General features: G+C 38.8%; 1 protein-coding gene across 1 annotated transcript in view; it reads right to left on the bottom strand.

Moving 5' to 3' along the window:
- LOC143019110 (uncharacterized) overlaps positions 1 to 22006 on the bottom strand; it is a 91579-nt gene that overhangs the window by 30248 nt on the left and 39325 nt on the right. The window contains exons 5-8 of the mRNA XM_076174806.1: positions 20784 to 20920; positions 17188 to 17301; positions 14530 to 14734; positions 3911 to 4062 (exon numbers count right to left, since the gene is read on the bottom strand). Coding sequence (XP_076030921.1) covers positions 3911 to 4062; positions 14530 to 14734; positions 17188 to 17301; positions 20784 to 20920 — 608 coding nt within the window. The remainder of the gene's footprint in view (positions 1 to 3910; positions 4063 to 14529; positions 14735 to 17187; positions 17302 to 20783; positions 20921 to 22006) is intronic.

The following is a 22006-nucleotide window of genomic DNA, read 5'->3' as shown; positions in this document are numbered from 1 at the left end:
TGGGGTGGTGCGAGAGGTAAATGCAAGGGTAGTGGACAAGGGATTGGAGATGGTTGAAGAAAATGGAGAAAAGTGGGAGGTGAGCCAGCTGTTGTTTGCAGACAACACTGCGCTTGTGGCAGGATCAGAGGAGGGATTGAGGAAGTTGGTGGCAGAGTTTGGGAGAGTATGTGATAGAAGAAAGCTTAAGATAAATGTGGGTAAAAGTAAGGTGATGAGATGTACAAGGGGTGAAAGTGGCAGTAGACTGGAAGTGAGCATTAAAGGAGAGCGACTAGAGGAAGTGGATAGTTTTAGATACTTGGGTGCAAATGTGGCAGGGAAAGGTGGAGTGAAAGTGGAGGTAGAATGTAGATTGAGAGAAGCGAGTAAATGCCTTGGTGGATTAAAGAGTGTAATGAGGAATAGACATTTGGGAATGGATGCTAAGAGGAGACTGTATGAAGGAGTGATTGTGCCAACAGCACTGTATGGGGCAGAAACATGGAACATAAGAGAAGAAGAGAGAATGAGTTTGAATGTGTATGAGATGAGGTGTCTGAGAAGTATGATGGGGGTTACTAGGCTAGATAAAGTGAGAAATGAGGAGGTGAGGAGGAGAACAGGCATGGAAAAGGAGCTGGGAGAATATTAGGATGGTTTGGACACATGGAAAGAATGAGTGAAGAAAGACTAGTAAAAGAGGTATGGAAGGCAGATGTGGAGGGAGTGAACATGAGGGGACATCCTAGGATGAGGTGGATGGATGGGGGTGAAGGGGGCTTTGGGGAAGAGGGGAATGTCTGTTGAGGAAGGACAGGAGAGGACCGAAGACGGGTGAATGGAGAATGGTTTTGTATGGATGATGTTGTGATTGCATGAGGTGGAATGGGCGGGTGGATGGGGGGTGAGGTAGTATGTGTGAGCAAAATTTGACGCAGCCCGAAGGGATTTCTCCCCGTCCTCTCATTTTATGCAATGGGGGGAAGGAGAGGGGGGGGTCGCCGATTTAATGAAGCGGCCTTGCTGTGGATGTGCTGTGTCTTGCGACACTGCTTCTGACCCAGGGCAGTGGACAGGGTGCAGGGATGACCCATCATTCAGGAGGTGCTAAGATAAGAGGGAGGGTGGAGGGGTGTGGAGTGTATTCAGGGATGGAATGGGTGGGAATGATTTTATGCCCTTTTTCTTTTTGGCTACCCCCCTTGTAAGGGGGAAAAAGCCTTGGTATATGTATGTATGTAATATATTGTTATTAACATAACCTTTCGTATTTCGAACCTGTTTCCCCTATATATCTAGCCTAGCTTTGAGCAGAGACCGAAGAAATAGGCACTCTGGCCTAAACGTAACAGTGTTTGGTGGGTTGTGTTGGTCTGTCGCAAGGATTCCCAACCTGGAATGTACCCCAAGTAGTACATTTGCACTTTTCAGGGGATACATTATGTCTAAGAGAAAAACAGTTGTACAATACATGATGCTGTAACCTGCATTCAGACTAATTCTTTTTAAGCAAAGCTTTTACTTAAGTTATATAAAAATAGGGTGAGTACCACTTTCAGTACTGCTTAGTTTTGGTTACAATGTTTTGAATACTTTTGTGTACTTTTACTTAGTAATGATAATTATGGATAATTATCAAAACTAGATATGTATGTGATGGATCAAAATATTTTTACCTAAATTTAGTTTATTGATATTACTACCATTAAGATTCTTATGTCCCTTGGACAAAAATGTCCAAGAGGCACAAAAGAACAAAAAGATTGGGAACCCCCTGCTCTATAGGAGGGGTTTTGTTTCTTAGTGTAGATGCGCTATTTGTGTTGTTTTAGCTCAGTTAGTTATTATACTCAATGCTTTATTTTGTTTATATGTTTCTTATTGTTGGATACCATGCTGTGGATGCATAGTGAAGTGCAATGACTTTGTATGAAGTAGGCTATATAGAGTCGGCGGCTTTGAAAACGGACTTTCTGAAATAAATATTTATACATCACTTCGCCTTTAATATTTTGAAAACGTATGTAAAGCCCGCTACACTTTTCCTCCAGGGGTATGCTTTCATTTCTCGCCGAGTTGGCAATTATTTGTGTTACGCGCCAAGGATGCTGTGGGTGAGTTTTCCTGCACAACAATTATTGTCCTAATAGGTGGGGAAAATGCTAAAACATATTTTTTTCTACACAGCTGGGTTATCCCAGGGCTGAATTAAGACCCTTAGAGGCCCTAAGCACTTTTCTAAAACGTTCTACAATTATCAATGTTATAAGGAAAATTGTTAAATTTAATTCATAAACTTAATCCTCTGGAGTCTACTCTACGAATCTTTGATAGTCTATATTTTGGATTCCATATATACCATGTAGATAATTCTTGTAATTCGTGGCCAGTCCACAAACAACGGGATAAATTCACGATTTTTCTACTACAAGTTCATCACCACTTGAATGCATGTTCAGGAGCTTGTTTGTGCCCGTCTGCACTTCACGAGAGGAATAAATGTGGAAAAATATTTTAAAGAATCTAACAAAACACCCTCATACTCCCCTCTCCTCTGAACTTCTGTTCTCTAATTCAATAGCCAAATCATATCTTCATCTCCCTAAGTAACCCTCCACCCCACCCCACACCACAATATATATATATATATATATATATATATATATATATATATATATATATATATCTTACAACTAGCCACGCAAACTACGGAATCGAATTCATGTCCCAAAAGATGACCCTTGAATCATAATCACTGCTAGAAAGTAGCCAACCAATAGTCACCCTTTTTCTAAGTTCACTTTGTTGTTCTATTGAACTGATTACATGTATACCATCTCCTTCTTGCTCCAAAGTAATTCATCACATCAATATATGGACGTCTTCTAAATATATGCAAATTAACACTAAGGAAAAAATATCCATATCTCTCACATTCATTACTTACAGCCTGCCACCACATGACCATATACCACACTCCTCCCAAGGCTACAACCGACCAGTCACAAAAGCTCAACATGGCATCTCCCTTATCAGCTACAAGGCAACTGATCCAGACCCAGAGAACATACACTATAACAAAATAGGCCACCTACATCCAACAGCAACATCATTGACATCAAGTCTCTCCAACCGAATATAGAGGGCATCCACTCAATCACCTGAATATCTTCCCATTCCAGAAACAACGAAAAGACAAAAAGTTCCTCACATAACATATGTCCAGTTGTCCTCACATGTCTGCAAACTTCTAGAATAAACTGTCTCGCCCCGGATTTTGTGGCATCTAGAAAGTTATCTCATATCACCTTTTTTAAACAGGCAACAAAGCGGGCCACAGCACTACAAATGTTTTGGTGCAAACAGGAACAATAATCCGCACCGCGGGAAAAAAAAACGCATTCCCCCTGAGAAAACATATAACATGGCCTGGAAATGGTGATTCCAACTAAAGCTCTTTCTCCTAGGATTCCGGGGAGCCTTGGCCACCTTCATGTTCCAATTATTAACCCAGTACGCATTGGAGCAACTCTATCCTCAGCTTTTTTCACCATACCAATCAAAAACATAACTAAACAATGCCCCTAGCCCTGTTTTGCATCGGAACCCACCCCGCTCATACCAACTGTCCTCCCCCATAAACCCTGTAACCCAGGTAAACAAAGGCTGAACACAAATTTCGCTTCTCTACCTCAAAACAGGCTACCAAGCACTTCCGTAGACAATGCTGCTGCAAAGACAACCCACAGGTACAACTAGGAAATATCTCCCCTTTTGACGTTCACCCATCAGTCTTACCGACAGGAATCTTTCCCCAACCCATGCAACCACTCATTCTACTCTTGGATTAATTGTTTTTGCTCCTATTCTACTTATTTCAAACAGATTTGTTTGTCTCTTCTCCTTTCTGACCTTTCCTGGTACTCACCTCAAAACTGAGAGCACTTCTTAGGTACTCAACAGTCTTTTCCTGTCCATGTGCCTCAGCTACAAACAGAATGTTGTTGCCATCCTCATCTTCAATATCAAGCAGGTGGTCATATCCATCCACAAGTAGCTTGTCCAGGTCTTTGCACCTACCTATGGGATGGAGATGACAGAGATAAGAAATGGTGTAAAGGGAATATATATTGGATTAGTTTAATTGCTAGACCAATAATGGGAGCCTGCACATAGTGGATCTTTGATATACATGACAAAAAGATTCATCTCACATCAGGAACTAATGACGGTTATCTTTTTATAGTGGTCCTGCAAAATGGACAGCGGAACTGCTAATCTTCAAAACCGTCCGGAGACGCACTTTGTGTCCGGACCAGGCCCAAGGTCTCTCTTGATCAACTTCAAGTTTATTTTTTACGTCTTTTCATACATGGAGAACTGTCAAACGAAGGCTGCTGCCGTCCCCTACTACTTTTAACAGGTAACAAAGAAATAGTCCCACACCAGAATAATACAGACAAAAGTTCACTTTTTTTTTTTTTTTTTTTCTGAAAAACCTATGGAAAGGACCGAGGACCATTGCTAGCTACTATAGGGATGAGTGTTTTCCACACAGTGAAGCCCAAGGTAGCAATTATTGTTGCTGCTGTTGATGGAGCTGTTAACCTCTTCGATACGATTGCGCCTACTTAGGCGTTATGACTGGATATACGAGAATGCCTGCATTGGCATCTTGATTATATTTATTTTGTAGTTGTAGCTGAGTTAACCCCGAATTCTGTGAACTGGTTTGATCACGCTTTCTGTGTTTATTACTTAGAGTGAAAGAGAACAAGTAATACAACAGTAGCTTTTTATTTTATAGCACTAGTTGTTTGATGCATCGTACATTAGGCACCCGATACTGCGCACAAGAATTTGACTAGTATTAAAGAAGTTAAGAAGATAGGCCTGTAAGAAAAAAAAAGGCTAAAACAAAGTTTATGCATGTACAAAGAAATGTGGTTAAAATATCGAGCAAATAAATCAGCTTATATGTGTTAACTCTAAACTACCACCTTATCATGATATGAATTTATAGATAGATGGACGAATTAGCTCCACTACGAGAGTCTCCCATGGATTAAGACAACTGCTCTAGGCCAGACTTCTTTAAGGAAGAACCAAGTTGCGACTATAATCCATAATTCGACCAGTCCTCATATATGAGGCTGAAATTTTAACCTTCACACAAACAGTCGAGGAAAGGCTACTCAGGTTACCCTGAAAACCATTTATGGCCCAATCTATTATGCCAATTTGGGCCTATGGAAAAGATGTGCCCAACCGTGTGGTTAATGAATGGAATAAACTTCCTGCAGAAGCAGTGCAATGTAGTTCAATTCGAAGATTTAAGATTTGTTTGGATAAACACCTAAGCCAGATGCTGTGATGTCTGACATTTATTTTATATCATTTGTTTATTTTTTTGTTATTTGTCTGTTTATTATTTGCTTGATTTTTCATTTATCATTAGTTGTGTCAATTTATTATTATTTACTATTTACCTGTTTGTTTACTATTTAACTATACCTATGCATTTATTCTATTTATTATATTATAATTTTCATTCATTTATTCATTCATCATTATATTATTATAATTTTCATTCATTTATTCATTTATTATATTATTATAATTTTCATTCATTTATTCATTCATCATTATATTATTATAATTTTCATTCATTTATTTATTCATCATTATTATGCTTTTTTTTTTTTTTTTTTTCATCCGACCTAGTTATGGACCAAAAGGTCTCCTGTTGGCATGCTCCTCCTTTGTAATCCTTTGTAACTGGATGTCGACCGAGACAACATAGAGGAATTAGGCACGGATAAAGAACACCCTATCGTACAGTGAACTACTCTAATCTTACCCAGAGAACAACACAATATATCTTGTGTTATACATGGGCTAACCCAGTAGCTATTGCCGGTTACCTAGGAGCTGTGGATATCCTGCAAGAGAGATCTTGAGCAACAAACTGACTAAAATAAAATAATATGCACTATTTAGCAACAATTGTGAGAAGTCATAATAAAAACTAACACATTGTAATACATCTTATTATGTCGTACTAAGCCCCACACAGGAATGTCCCCATCCCCTAACGCCCGCCAAAGGAACTGACTTTGACACCCTATCGAGCAATTAAACAAATTAGGGTGAACAACGGGAAAACTTATTAACAGTTTAGGGCACTTGGTGAATAAAATATCCTGGTTCACAGTTCACGAATAACAAAGGAAGTGGCTAGAGGAAAGAAAATTACAGATGAGATGGGAAATGTAAGGAAAGGAAGATAACGCGGACAGAATGAGAGACATTCATAAACAAAATCTTGTAAAATGTAAAGGCAAAATAACACAATTATTATAATAATAATTATAATATTAATAATAACAATAATGACAACGGTTATGATAGTTTATTATAATAATTGTAACTGATAATGGCAATAATGATGATAACATTGATCATAATTAAAATAATAATAACAATGATAACAATACTAATATTAATAATAATAATGGCAGAAATTATAAAATAATTATATAGGCTATATTGCAATAAAAGCCGTGTTTATCCGTCACTCCATTGGTCCATCTGCCTGTCACACCGACCCAAGAGGCTACATTGACATAAGCCTAAGAGTATGCTACATGTGAGATGTTCCATGCTGCATTAGCATGTTACATATAGCATTTAAAATGTTCCACTTCACATGTAACATATTACATATAACATGTATCTCTTGCATTCAACATATATGTTGCATTCAACATGTGGCATAATGCATTCAACAAGTGACGTGTTACATTAATTGTGTAGCATGTTGGTTGCTCTGAATTCATTTGTGCCTGATGTAGACTACCTGAGTAAGCATAATTGATACTGCTGCCTTGTACGACTCTAGTGAGAAAATGTAAGTTATACAGGTTGACCTCTCATTAACGGGGGGGTAGCGGTGTCCGTTGATGTGAATAATCCGTTGATTTGGAGTGGTTTTTGTGTGTGTGTGTATTGGGGGGAGATCACCTCTTAAGTTCTATAAAATCATAGTATACGTACATACATATTAATGTTTCCCTTTCTGATACTATTCTCTTAAAGTGCGCAAATGTTCATAATAAGCCTGAACGTCACCATTAGCAGAGAGATCAACGAAGTTATGAGCGTGTCAATAGCCTGGCGCACCTCCGACATCTTGGGTTTAACCGCCACTACTTTCTCCTCCTCACTGCCACTCGCTCCCTCCTCCCCATTACCAGCGAGAACAGCTTCAGCGATCTCCATAGTGATTGCACAGCACCACTAAACAACAGCACCAATAACACGGTATGTGTGTGTGTATTTACCTAGTTGTACAGACGCTCCTCTACTTACGTTCATTCATTTTACGTTTTTTCGATTTTACGTTTGAACTGACTATAAAAAAAAAAAAAATTCTTTTTAGTGAATTTTTTAGTTTAGTGCGCTCTCCGCAGTTCAAACGATACTTGCGCATGACGCTGCGTCCATTGTTTACATTGCACAAACGACAAACTGAACATGCCTTGCCGCCTCCTCCTCCTCTTCCTCCTCCTCCTCCCCCTCCTCCTCCTCCTCCCCCTCCTCCTCCCCCTCCTCCTCCCCCATCTCAATTTATGTTGCTTGAATTTAACTTATTTGAAATTAATGTTATTATTTTACAATGTGCGGGGGTGCGGGGGTGACCCGTCATCCAGGAGGTGCTCAGATGAGAGGAAGGGTGGGAGGGGTGTGGAGTGTATTTGGGGATGAAATGGGTGGGAGTGTTTTTATGCCTTTCCCTTTTTGGCTACCTCCCTTGGAAGGGGGAAAAAGCCTTGGTATATGTATGTATGTATGTATTTTACAATGTTATGTGTATAAATAATGATTTAGGGGTGTTTTATGAGATACGGTAATAGAATTTACGGATGTATAGTACAGTAACAACTTACGTTAATTTTCAACTTACGTTCGGCCGTTCGGAACTTAACTAAAACGTAAGTTGAGGAGCGTCTGTATTTTACGGGAAGGGGAGCTATGCTCGTGGTGTCCCGTCTTCATATCTCATTTTATCTAAACTATATTTAGATTCATGTATTGTTTTTGCACACACCACTTTCTCATCTAACTTGTTCCAACTGTCTATTACTCTGTGAGGAAAGCTGTTCTTTTTCAGATCTCTTCTATAGCTGTCTTTTTTTATTTTCTTTCCGTGTCCTCTTGTATTTCTATAATCCCATTTTATCAGATTCTCTCTATCAGTAATTTCTATGCCTTTCATGATTCTGTAAATAGCTATCAAATCTCCTCTCTCTTCTTTGCTCTAGTGTCTGTAGTTCAAGTTTTGCTAGTCTCTCTTCATATGATAGTTTTGAGAGTGTTGGTGCCAATTTTGTAATTGCTCTTTGTATTCTTTCAAGTTTTTTATACATTTTTTTGTACTTGGTGACCATATCGTTGCTGCATATTCCAATCTTGGTCTTATCAGGGTGATTAGAATTTTCTTCACCATTTCTTCATCCAGGTATGTAAATGCAACTTTGATTGTTCTTATTAAATTATAAGTTTCTCCAAAAATCTTATTTATACGTTTCTCAGGTGACATATTATTCATAACAATAACTCCCAGGTCCTTCTCATTCTCTACTTTTTTTTATTCCTTCTTCTCCCAATTTATATGATCCTATTATTCTGTTTTTGCTTTTTCCAAATTCCATTATACTACACTTTTTTGTATTGAACTCTATCTCCCACTTCCTACTCCATTCCTGTACTTTATTTAGATCACTCTGTAGTGATTCACAATCTTCTTCCGTGTTCACTCTTTTCAATAGTTTTGCATCATCTGCAAAGAAGCTCATATAGCTTTCAATTCCTTCATCCATATCATTAATATATAAAGCAAACATTATTGGGGCCAGAACTGTTCCTTGCGGAACACCGCCTATTACTTCATCCCATTTTGAGTGTTTGTCTCTTATCACTACCCTCATTTTCCTTTCTTGCAAAAAATCTTCCATCCAATTAAGCAGTTTGCCCTGTATTCCTCCTTCAGTTTCTAATTTCTTAAGCAACTTCTTATGTGGTACTTTGTCAAAAGCTTTTTTTAGGTCTAGAAATGCACAATCAGCCCATCCATCTCTTTCTTGTATTATATCTATTAGCCTTGAATAGAAACATATTAAATTGGTGACGCATGATCGTCCTTGTCTGAATCCAAATTGCCTTGGATTTAACACGTTTTTTTCTAAATATTTTACCCATCTACTTTTGACAATTCTTTCACAAATTTTTGCTATTGTACTTGTTAGGGAGACTGGTCTATAGTTGTTAGGGTCTTCTTTATTTCCTCCTTTATATATGGGTACTATATTTGCTTTTTTCCAATCTTCTGGAACTTTTCCTTCTTTCAAGGAACTGTTTATTATGCTATGTATTTTGTCTGCCAGTTCATTCCTGCATTCTTTCAAAATCCACTTTGCTATTTCATCTGGTCCATGCGATTTTCTGACATCAAGATTACTCAAGTGTTTCAATATTTTGTTCTTTGTTACTTCTATTTCTTTCATGGGAGGGACTTTCTCTTTCCATTCGATCTCTTCAGGTTGTATGTTCTCCTTTGTAAACACCGATTTAAAATGTTTGTTCATAATTTCCGCCATTTTAATTTCCTTTGTGTATTCAACTCCTCCTTGTCTTAATTTCTCCAAGTCTTGTTTGTTTTTCAATTTGTTGTTTACAAATCAGTAAAATAGTTTTGGTTGATCTTTACACTTTTCTATGACATCTTTTTCATATTTTCTCTTTTCCTCTCTGCATGCTTGTACATATTCATTTCTATAACAAGTATATATTTTCCATTTTTCAGGCCTTCTGTCTTTTTTCCATCTGGTCCAAGTTTTGTGTCTCTTGTCTTTTAACTCCCTACAACTTCTATTGTACCAGCATTTTACATATTCTTTTTCTTGTTTTTGTCTTGGGACATACTTTGGGACTCCTTTTTTGTAAATTTTTGTCAAAATATTCCATTTCTCTTCCACTGTTGTTTCTTCTTTGTATATTTCTTCCCAGTTTTCTTTTTGAAAGAGTTCTCTTATTTTATCAAAGTTTGTTTTTTCCATACATCATTTTTCCTTTTCTATATTGTTCATTTCTTTTCATGTATTTTTCTTCATTTAGTTCCAGTTCAATCAATATGTGGTCACTTTTACTTATTGGTGTTTTATATTCAATCTTGTCCACTATTCTAGGTTCAGATGTAATTATTAGGTCTAGTCTCGATGGTTCTTCTTCATTTCTATACCTAGTGTTCTCCTGTATCCATTGTGTCATTGTATGGTCAGTAATCATCTCAAGTAGAGCATTACCCCATGAGCCGTCTCCACCCTTTACTGTCATCTCTTCCCAGCAGATTTCTTTGCAATTAAAGTCGCCCATCATAACTATTCTTCCTCCATCTTCCATTATCTTATTTAATGCTATCTTTGTGTCTTCTAACATACTTTTATGTTCACTCTCTTCCCACGAAGCTGTTTTCGGGGGCACATAATTTATCACAAACTTTCTGCTCTTCTTATCTCTGTCTTCTACTTCCATCATAATCATCTCTACTGTATTCTTTCCATATGTGACACACCTCACATTAAAATCCTTCTTAGTCAGGAACATAACTCCACCCCCTTGCTTTGTCTCTCAGTTTCTAATCCAATAATTATATGCATCATGTCCTACACTGTTGGGTGGTTGTGGACCTTTTAATTTTGTTTCTACAATTCCCATTATGTCCGGTTCTTTTTCCTTCAAATAATCATTCAGCTCATTCAATCCTGTTATTAATCCATCTATATTTGTGTAAGACACTCTTAGTTTTCTGCCACTTCCATTGTGTTCCCTGTTTCCCGTTTGTTTTTCTCTTGTATGTCGTATTTCCTTAGTTTCATATTTACTACTCTCCAATAGAATCTCTCTTTTTCTGACTCCGTTCTGTTCTCGTTTTTTTCCTTAGCTTGAAGTCTTTTCTGTTTTTCTTCCTCTCTTTCCTCTTTATTCATTTCCCTTTTTATCCATACCTTTTTATATTGTTCACTTGTTGCTAGTTTCCCTGTTTTGGATAAGATATTCTCTGCCGTCGTTTGTGACCTGAATTTAATCTTAATTGGTCTGGTCTTATCTGTACTATACTTTCCGAGTCTAAATTTCTCTTCGATTTGTTTCATAATTTCTGGTTCATCTTCCTGAACTGATTCTAGTAATCGGCTTACTTTTTCATTTTCCTCCTTGATTCTTGTGGTTCTATCTGGGTTGTGTTTCTCTTCCATTCCTAATATAATTATACATTTCTTTTTATCTGCTAAATCTCTTACTATATTCTCCTTTTGTCTCATCACTTTGATAACTGAGTCTTCAGTATGTTCTCTCATTTGCTGTTTAATTATGTCAGTGAAAGAAACTTTATTGTCTTCTTGGATTGTCTTCCAACTCTTAGCTTCTTTAGCTATGGCCTCTTTGTTTTCTCTATTATTCCTCTTTAATTCTTCATTCTCCACTTTTACTTCTCTTAACTGTCTTTTTAGGTCTTCTATTTCATCAGTTAAGTTTTTGTTCGCCTTTTCTAGTAATTCCAATTTTTCAAACCTCTCGGCAATTTTGACATTTTGCCAAACCTAACCTCCCAGTTCTGAGTCATTTTTTCAAGTTTTTCCTCCAGTTTTGCCAGTCGGGGGAGGTTGGTATCCGCCTCCCCCTCATTAAATCCTTGGAAATTATTATCCTCACCTTCCATTGAACTGCTTTTATCTATGTTTCTGATCTTTACAATTTTGTTAGTCTCCTCATCTAGATCCAAGTCGTCCGTACGGCGTTTGTTTATCAGCCGTCTAGACTCCTGGACTAAGTCCTCCCCTTCCTCATTTCCTTCCATTTCCCTCAATGTCCCTTCCCTTCTCCTTCCCTATCACTTCCCCACTATTTCACGAGCATTCCCCTTCCCTATAAATACAATAGGCACTTCCTGAATGCTGTGATCCACGTAGTTTTTCCTTTTTCTTTGGAACACCAGTTCTCGCCGTCCATTCGACAAAAGTGTGTGTGTGTGTGTGTACATATATGTATGCATATATATATATATACACATATATATACACACACAACACATATATATGTATATATATACACTTATATATATACACACACAACACATATATATGTCCATACATATATATACATACATATATATACACACGTATATATACATATATGTGTGTATATATACATAGATACATAAAGATATATATATATATATAATATGTATATATACATATATATACCGTATTTTTCGGACCATAAGGCGCGGGCAAAATCCTTAAATTCGGCCAAAATCGGGTCGTGCGCCTTATCGTGAGGTGCGCCATATGTGTGGCTTCAGTGCAAAAAAATGCCTCGGACAGTGACGAATTATTTTGACATGTTTCGTAGCTAGCCCGCCGACGGCGACAGTGCATAGGCCCAGCAAAAGTTGCAACCAAGTTATAACCAAGATGCATGTATCTTAACAAGAAAATTGCGAAAAATTCGACAGTTTTCGAGTCCATGCCACCACATTCATTCACGCTATCATGGCTATATGATAGCGTCCACAACACAGACAGCCATTTTGCATTGGTCTAGTCGCGCTCCACTCAGACTGTAGTAAAAAAAAAATTATGTTTCGACCATGGGTGCAATATGGCAATATAAAATTAATTATTAATTTAGTAAATTAAATGCATCAACGTAATATGCAATTTTGTTGGCGGAAATGAAAATAAAAAATACCTTGCTTCAAGCAAATATGCTAATGAACGAAGTCGGTAGCATAGGATCGGGACGCCAACGTCTCTCACGACGACGGCAACGAGGACGAGCCGGATGGCATTTAATTTGCAGGTAATGATTTATTAAACATAGGTTAGGTTAGACGAACGTATCACCCTTTCATTTCTTCGACGTCGGCATCTATCATAACAAATATGGCGTACCATTCGTTACTTACGAAATCAGTTCTCGCACTTTTTTTTTTTTTTCGCTCACAAAATTGCATATAATGTTGATACATTATAATTTACAAAAAAATTAATAATTAATTTTCTATTGCTATATTGCGCCCATGGTCGAAACTAAAAATTACCTTCATTTGCGTTTTTAAGTGAATAGATAATTCCGGGAATAAAACTGCTAATGTTGGTTTTATTCCCCACAATTCCCGTAACGTGTTTATGTTGTTTTTTAGGGGTATTGGCAGGGCAGACCGTCCATGGAGGTGGTCTGATTTCACTGACCAAAATAAAAGATATATATATAATTTATTTTTGTAATTTTGCTAAATCCCAACCGATTTTTCTCATTCAACAACGAAAATGTTCAGTTCTGAATGCACTCACATATGCATGATTATCCGATGATGAGACCAGGTGCGCCTTATGTAAGGACGGGGAATAGCAAATTACGGGTGCGCCTTATGGTACGAAGCACCTTATGGTCCGAAAAATACGGTGCATACATAAGTATATACAGTATGTATGTATATATATATATATATATTAATCACGAAGAATCCACAGTCAGAATAAAAGGAAACTTTAGAAGAAAGTGTAACTTCTATATTTCGGCTAATAGCTATAGCCCTCTTCATCCGAAATATAGAAGTTACACTTAGAGTTGGGGACGGACAAAAACCCAGCCCTGCCTTCTCAGGATCAGTTGTTCTTATTCCTCCCCATTATTACAGTTGCTTTCTTTCTCAATCTGTGCAGTAGTCCTTCCGGGTATCTGAGTTTAGTGAACACTTTGAATATATACTTGATTTCATCCTCTTAAAAATTCTTAGCTACAAATACGGTACACCCTTAAGAAAAATCCTATAACCACTCTATTTTAATTTTGTAACTATGTGCTGAGTAGAAATGAATCACACGTCTTTATTGGTGCTTTTTCTGTAGACCGAGAATGATACCTTACTACCTCTCCTCCAAATCACCGTATCCAAGAAAGCTAGTCTGTTATCCATCTCGTGTTCGATAGTAAAATGGATTTTTGATTCGACATGATTCAATCTACTCAACTTATCATCTAAATGTACCTCTTTCGGAGCGATGACGAGGACATCGTCCACATACCTCAGCCAAAGCATGTCTTTACCCATTATCCTTATAAGATAACCTGTCTCTAAAACTTCCATATACAATGAGGCCAGAACTGCACTGAGAGGACTACCCATTGCAAGTCCTCGGTGCTAACCGACGTATGCCCCACCCCCCTCCTACTACATTCAGTTATTGATATGAAAACAGCCCCACTCTAATGCAACATAGATAAGAGCTCAAGCTTTCTTCCTAAAGAGGTCTATGGTGGACCTGAGAACCATTGTCATAGTGGGGCTGCAGTTTTCAAATCATTGAAACATATGGCAACAATTATCATGTTTACACATAAATACTGAAGGAAAGGTTTTGTATTGTAAGAGAAGAATGCATTTGCAAGCTGAACTGTGAAATGATTACACAATGTTCTTACCCTTGACAGCAAGTCTGATAATCCATTTGTCAATGTCCATAACATTCTCCTCAATTCCTGCCTCACTAGCCACATCACGGGCTGTCTGGTATTCATGGTTGCGGTAGGCCAGGTTGCAACCACTCTCTGCTATGAGTCTGAAGAAGGCACCACGTCTGTGGGGCGTAGCTGCAGCATAGTGGAGGATACTCTGGCCATTGCGATCCTGACCAAAGGAGAAAAGTGGAGACTCGTAAACTGGCATCCAAGTGTTAATGAGGGGCAATTGATGAGATTTATATTGTTTTAAGTAATGTAGATGTCGTAACACAAGAATAAAATAAAACTTAAACCCACTCTTGGAGAAAGATAAGCTGGTATATTTCGACCACTAGCTGTGGTCCTCTTCAGCAGTAACTGCTGAAGAGGACCACAGCTAGTGGCCAAAATATACGGTTTACTCTGTATCTCAGCTTATCTTTCTCAGAGGGTGGGTTTAAGTTTTATTATATTGTTTTGTTAATTACTTGGAAATTAAGCAGCTAGTATATCCCAATAATCTGTTATATAATTACAAAATTTTTGTCAAGTTACCTAACAAATTCATGGAAATAAAATTTTAGTCTAAATCTAAAAATCAGAATTGAAGTAGTGAAAACTAGGTTTTTCTCTTAAATAGATCAACATACATGGGAAAATATTTATATAAAAGTTTAATGCATTATGGATTTCATGCTTTATCTCCATCGACTCTATCACCTTTATACAAAAGCAGATTATTTGTTCCTTTTTATATACAAATTAGAGCAAAAGTAAAACAGAGTAAAAAGACTGATTTCATGTAGTGAAAAAAATATCTAGATTTACAAAATTGTATTAATTTCTTGCATATCTGACACACTACAGTATCTTAGAGGTTACTGTCAGAGATTACCGGATAGCGTTAACAGCTGTCCAACGCAGAGCAAAAAATTCAGTCCGTTCGTCTCCGTTCGCCCGGTGAATCCACAAGTGAAGCAGTGAACCACGTTTATATACTCCGGAGAATTTACATTACTTTCCGTTTCGGATATGAATAAGATTCTTTACATGTACTGTAGCTATGCGGTACTTTCTCTGAATGTGTCAGTTTTAGTGAACCAGACTTCAACAGATGCGAACGGACAAATACAGGACAAGGAGCACACGAATATCGGAGACAATACATGCCCAACGCATAACCACCATACAACCACCGGGCATTTTTGTCCGGTGGTGTCCGTTTTCAAATTCCGTGCATGTATGCACACAATGTTGCACCAGATGAAACGGACATTTTAAGGCAAGAAACGAATTCATTGGACAAGAAACGAACAAGGAAAGGATGAATTATGGTGACGAATGCACTGGTAAATTTGCTTTCCGTTGGACGTCCGTTAATGTCATCAGGTAATGTGTGGCAGTGCTCTGATTAATAAAGCCAAAGGGGGATTTGAGTGACCAAAATACCGGATGATATTGAGTAAGTATACAACATACATTACAGTATATTCTAGGACTGACGACGGGTGGTCCTACGAAAAGGACGTTACAAATAATCATCTCCCTGCCGCCCATCTCTGAGCCACGTGTTCTTCACTTCCATTTGGATGTACAGCCAGTATCTGGATTAGGCTCAAGATCTCTCAATCTTTCTGCCAGCTCTCTTTCCATTCTCACTCTCTGCCTCATCTCATTTCTCATTCTATCTATCCTCGTAGCCCCTACAATATTTCTGAAACACTTCATTCCAAACACATTTAAATTCCTACGTTCCACCTCTCTTACATTCCACATCTCTGTCCCATACAGTGTCATCAGCACAATCACCCACTCATTTAGTCTTTTCTTTGCATCCATTCCTAGATATATATTTCTCATTACACTTTTCGTTCCCACAAGACACTTACTTGCTTCCCTCACTGTAAAATTTACCTCCACCCCCACTCCTCCATTCCTTGCTACATGTAACTCTAATTACTTAAAAGTCTCCACTTCTAGCCTCTCTCCTGTAAGACTTACTACCAACCCTATTGTATATGATCATCACCTTACTTTTATCCACATTTATTTCCAATTTTCTCCTCTCAAATATTTCCCCTAATTCTGCGACTAGCTGACTTAGACCCTCCTCTGAACCAGCCACAAGCAGTGTCATCAGCAAACAACAAACGGCTCGCCTCGTACTTCCCTTCACTTTCACTAACCATCTCTAAAACCCATGGCCATCATCCTAGCACTTGCCCCTTATACAGCCATGGTTATATTGCACAACCTTGGCGCACCTCAAACCACTTACACTCTCAATTTCTAATCCTAACACAAGCTCAAATACTTATGTAGAAACTTTTGACTGGTATTAACAAAATTTCGACTAACCTAAAGTATCTACCAAATAAAGATGTTAAAAGAAAATGAGAAGTTTTGTTGTTGGCCAGTAGTTATCAGCATGATTTTCGAGGACAAATATTCAAAATACGTCCTCTGTGCATTTTATAAGTAGCAAGATTAATTCTATGATAAACATCAACAACCAGTATCGTATACCAGATGCTCTGTCTCAGCTAAAACCTTGATGACTTGTATCCTCATGCAGTTTATAACATGCACATGCCCATGCAAAAGATATTTTAGACAGAGGTAATATAATGCCATTAATACCCTGGTTTGTAAAGGAAAATATGAAGAATCTGTATTTCCGTTGTACTGGTCAAAGGCATTTTGCATTGCTATAGTCGACTGGTCTGATCCTCCTGACATAGGAACTGAAGGGCTCTGGAAAGTAATATTATAGTTTGGAAAGATATGTGTATTGTTCATTTAAATAGCAATAAAGTTATGTGCATGTGCACATGTATGTGCATATACATGATAATTTGTTGTCACCTTGTGATTAGTCAAATCATATTTCTTTATATCAACAGTTATACTCTATAGATCACAGCAACATTCTGGAACTAATAAAGGATACCTATCTTTATCTACATACCAAGGGCTCTTTCCCCCTTACCAGTTAGCCAAAGTCAAAAGGCGTATACCCACTCCATCCCATTTCATCCGCAACAATTCCACTCCCATCCGCCACCTTTCCTCCCTCTAATCTTAGCTCCTCGTGGATGATGGGTCATCCCTGTATACCACCCACTACCCTGGGTCAGAAACAATGCAGCAAGACACAGTACATCCACAGCAAAGCCGCTTCACTTAATCGGCGACGGTTCCCCCCTCTTCGTCCCCTCATGTAAAAAAATAGAGGACGGGGAGAAAACCCTTTGGACTGTGACAAAATATAATTCACACAAAACCACTCCCTAACCCCCTCATCCCCCACTCACTTCCTTGCATCATAGTATCATCTATACACAGCCATTCTCCAATTATACTCATATCCTGCCTCCTCCTTTCCTTCCTCAACAGACATCCCCCTCTTGCTCAACACCCTTTCACCCCATCTATCCATCTCATCCTTGGTTGTCCCCTCATGTTCATTCTGTTCACCTCTGCTTTCCACACCTCTTTTACTAATCTTTCTTCACTCATTCCTTCCACGTGTCCAAGTCATCCCAATACGTTTTCATCAACCCCATCTCCAATCTCTTTTTCCACCCCTGCTCTTCTCACATCCTCGTTTCTCACTTAACCCTTACCATACGTCTCAGACATTTCATCTCAAACACATTTAATTTGTCCTCTCTTCCCCTCTTGAATTCTATGCCTCTGAGCCATACAGTGCTGTCGGCATAATTTCCTCTTTGCATTCATTCTCAAATGCCTATTTCTCATTACACTTTTTAATCCCCCAAGGCTTCTCTTAATCTACAATTAACCTTTACCTCTACCCCTCCCTTTCCTGCCACATGCGACCCCAAGTACCTAAAGCTATCCACTCCCTCAGGCCTCTCTCCTTTAAGACTTAATTCTAACTTACTGCCATCCTCTCCCCTCATCATCTCATCACCTTACTTTTAACCCACATTTACCCTCAACTTTCTCCTATTGCATACCTTCCCAAATTCTGTCACTAATTCCCCCCTCTGACCCTGCCACAAGAGCAGTGTCGTCAGCAAACAACATTTGGCCATCATCAACTCTCTAAACACATCTCCACCATCAACTCTCCACTACGATTTTTACCTGGCACTCCACACTTCCCAACCACTCTGTCTATTAGTTCATTTCTTACTCTAGCATTGAGATTTCCCAATGCCACTACATTGACACTTCTCCCAAAACTCTCTATGAACTCATTTAAATCTATTCAAAAAGCCTCCCTTTCCTCTACACTCTCCTCACTACCAGTTCCATGTGTACTTACCCAATTTCACCTTCATCCACATTAACCTTGAAGAAAATTCCTTCCACTCCACCACACGCTTACCAATCTCTTCACTTACTAGTACAGCCATCCCTTCCCTCCCTCCTCCTCTCCCCACTCCCGAAACTCTGCCCACTACACTCCCAAAATCAAACTAACCCCTCCATTTCAACTTAATTTCACTCAATACAAACACATCCATCTTCATTCTCACAAACATACTGCCTATCTCTTCCCTTTTACTCTCATCTGTTGCAACACCCACGCACGTTAAAAGACCCAAACCTTAGGGTTCTGGTTGGAAAATTCCTCACAAACCCCCTTATGCCTTGACTTACTGTAGGAATTTACCCCTTAGGGCTACGGAGAGCAGGATGCCTAGTCCCATGCTCCGTCCCGTTCTTGTCGCCTTCTACCACCCAAGTAGGAAAACTCAGTGGTAGTATCCTTTCCTCCCCTGCCAGTGGTTTTCCTATGTATCTGTATGTACACCATTTTTTTCCTCCATATGAGGTAGCCAGCCAAGGCATGCACCCATCCTCCACCCACCCCACACCCATTTGTCTCCCTTTTAAAGATATCTAGCTCCTTGTGGATGAAGGGCCATTCTTGCCCCCCGACCACTGCCTGGGTCAGAAGCAATGCAGCAAGACAACACCGCAACAGGGCCCGACAGCTTAATCTGGTTTTGGATGCGTCAGTTCATCTTTCATTCACAACCATTCTCCATTCACACCTATCTTCTGCCTTCTTCCTTTCCTGCTCTACAGACATTGCCCTTTTACCCAAGGCATTCTTCGTCCTAGACATCCATCCCATTCTCAATCTTTCCCTCATATTTACTCCATCCACTTCTGCCTTTCACACTCTTTTTGTCTATCTCTCCTCTTTTGTTCTTTGCATATGTCCAAAATATCCCAGTGGTGGTCATACAAGATAGAAATTAGAAAGAATCATCTCCCTACTGCCCCTTTTTAATCTTTCAACACTATCAATCTAATCTAAAAATAGTCTTGGGGAGCTCGTATTTGGTCTATAGACTAGACCCAACTTTGACTATTCTACCATCCCTTTTCACATGAAAGCAACTGGTAATTGCTCCCTCTCTTTCCTGCTGCAAGCCATTGACATAACAAACACACATTAATACAATAAAAACAATATTCCAAAAATCAAGGTATAGCCCTGAGTAGCTGACACTTAGTCTCTAGACTAGCCCCAAAATATATTTCTATCACCTTCAACTATTTTCCTATTTCTCCCCTTTTTTCACATAATAGCCAACGTTTGATAACTGCACCCCTCCTTCTCCAGTTACCTAGTGACACAGAAACAGACAAACCATGATAAAACATAGAAAACATTCCAAAGTTTCTCCCCTGAGAGATATATGGGAAGGCCTGAGGACTGTTGGTAGTTATTGAAAGACTACAGGTTTCCAGTGAGTGAAACTCAAAGCAATAGTAATCATCATGACCAGCAATATTCTTCAATGTGTAAAATAATATGGAATTTGATCTGACCACTATATTGAGAGTATTCATTGTAATTTCCAAGCTAAACCGAGGTGAAATGGAATAACTAGTAGGTATATATGGTATGTACTAAGAATTACAGAGCATCTCCCTGCTGGCTGGGCATAGAGTACTGACATAATTCATTCTATAAAACATAACTAGGTAAATACACATTATTTCTCTAGTGCCTTGTCATGTTTTCCCAAATACTTTAGGGTGACTTACTATCTGCGTGAATAGCACACTTGAAATTCATTACAGAATCTAAAGAATACACCACATGCACAGCATAACTAGTACAGCTTACAATGAAAGACATTGGTTTTAACCTAGCCATTTGTCTTGTTACTTTTTCTTGTCATCCTAGTACAATGCCTCCCTCTATGGTACTAATCTCATGAACATCAACAAAAATAAAATCTTACTCGTGGTGCTGGTGAGTCCGGCGTGGAAGGATTTATGTATCTATAGCTGTAAAGACAACAGGCCAGCCGTGATATGGGGTCCTTGGGTCGTGCTCTGTTCACATCTGATAATCCTCGGATGAGTGCATCTCCCAACACTGTGGAAAAATATGACAGTTGATGATATTTGTTTTGGAAAGAAGTTAGAAACACAATGTTGTGGCCACAGGCAAGATTTAACACAACTGTTATGACAATGCCTGGTTAATTCTCATTTTGGGGGAAATCCTTCAAAAGTAGTCACTGTTAATATAAAACACTTTAATCTCATACTTTCAGACTTAATTTTTTTTGCACCCATCTGTGTAAGCGATTGGTAGATATAATCTATTTGAGGCATTTAAAACGCCAAAAATTGCGGCATCGGTCGTCGCGTTGACCCCGTTTGATCCTACCCAGTGTGTGGGAGTGTATTTACCAAGTTGTACCTACCTAGTTGTAGTATACGGAGTTGGGGCCATGCTCATAAAGTCCTGTATTTTTGCCTCTGTTTAACAAACTGTTTTCCTTAAATTCATTTATGGTGTGTATGTGTGTGTAGTAATAATGATAATAGATTTATTGAGTTAAGTGATACACTGACAATATACAAATTGAGCTAATTCTAGGACTAGATTAAACTGAGTTAATGCTGTGCACTAAGGATGGCATGGCGGTCAGTCCTTGGAGCTTTGATGGGCACAAATTTATTGTTGTACCCAATAATGTGGCGTGGTAGGGGTGCGTCGGGTGGAAGTGTCGGTGACTAGGGCGAATAGATCTCCCCCCAAACTTCCTCATTACCTCCCGATCCCTCTCTGATAGCCTTGAAAGATCCAGGGTGATTAGGGCACTGTTATAACCGTTGTAGGCAGGTCTCATGATAATCTTGCACAACCTTTTCCGTATTCTCTCTAGCTGTTGCTTTTGTGTGAGATTGAACAAGGTGGCCCACACCGGGGAAGGGTATAAAAGGGTGAGGAGTATAAAGGTGGTGTCGTCTCCACCACTTGGAAGGTATGGGCACCTATTGACAACTGATGTGGGGATGTACAGAAGTGCATCCCCATGATCCTGTAGTGGTTAATTCTCACTTTGTTGTCCTCAGTCCATGTCTTAAGTTTGTCCAGCGTGAACTGCAGTGGTGAGTAGTCAGGCTGCCTGGTATTCACGGGAATACCAACGGTACTATCATCAACATACTT

The sequence above is a fragment of the Oratosquilla oratoria genome, chromosome 36 (genome assembly GCF_046742065.1).
Source record: "Oratosquilla oratoria isolate Oo_2021 chromosome 36, ASM4674206v1, whole genome shotgun sequence".
NCBI classification, from domain to species: Eukaryota; Metazoa; Arthropoda; class Malacostraca; order Stomatopoda; family Squillidae; genus Oratosquilla; species Oratosquilla oratoria.
Note: the sequence above shows the minus strand (reverse complement) of the source record. Positions and strands in the feature narration are given on the sequence as shown.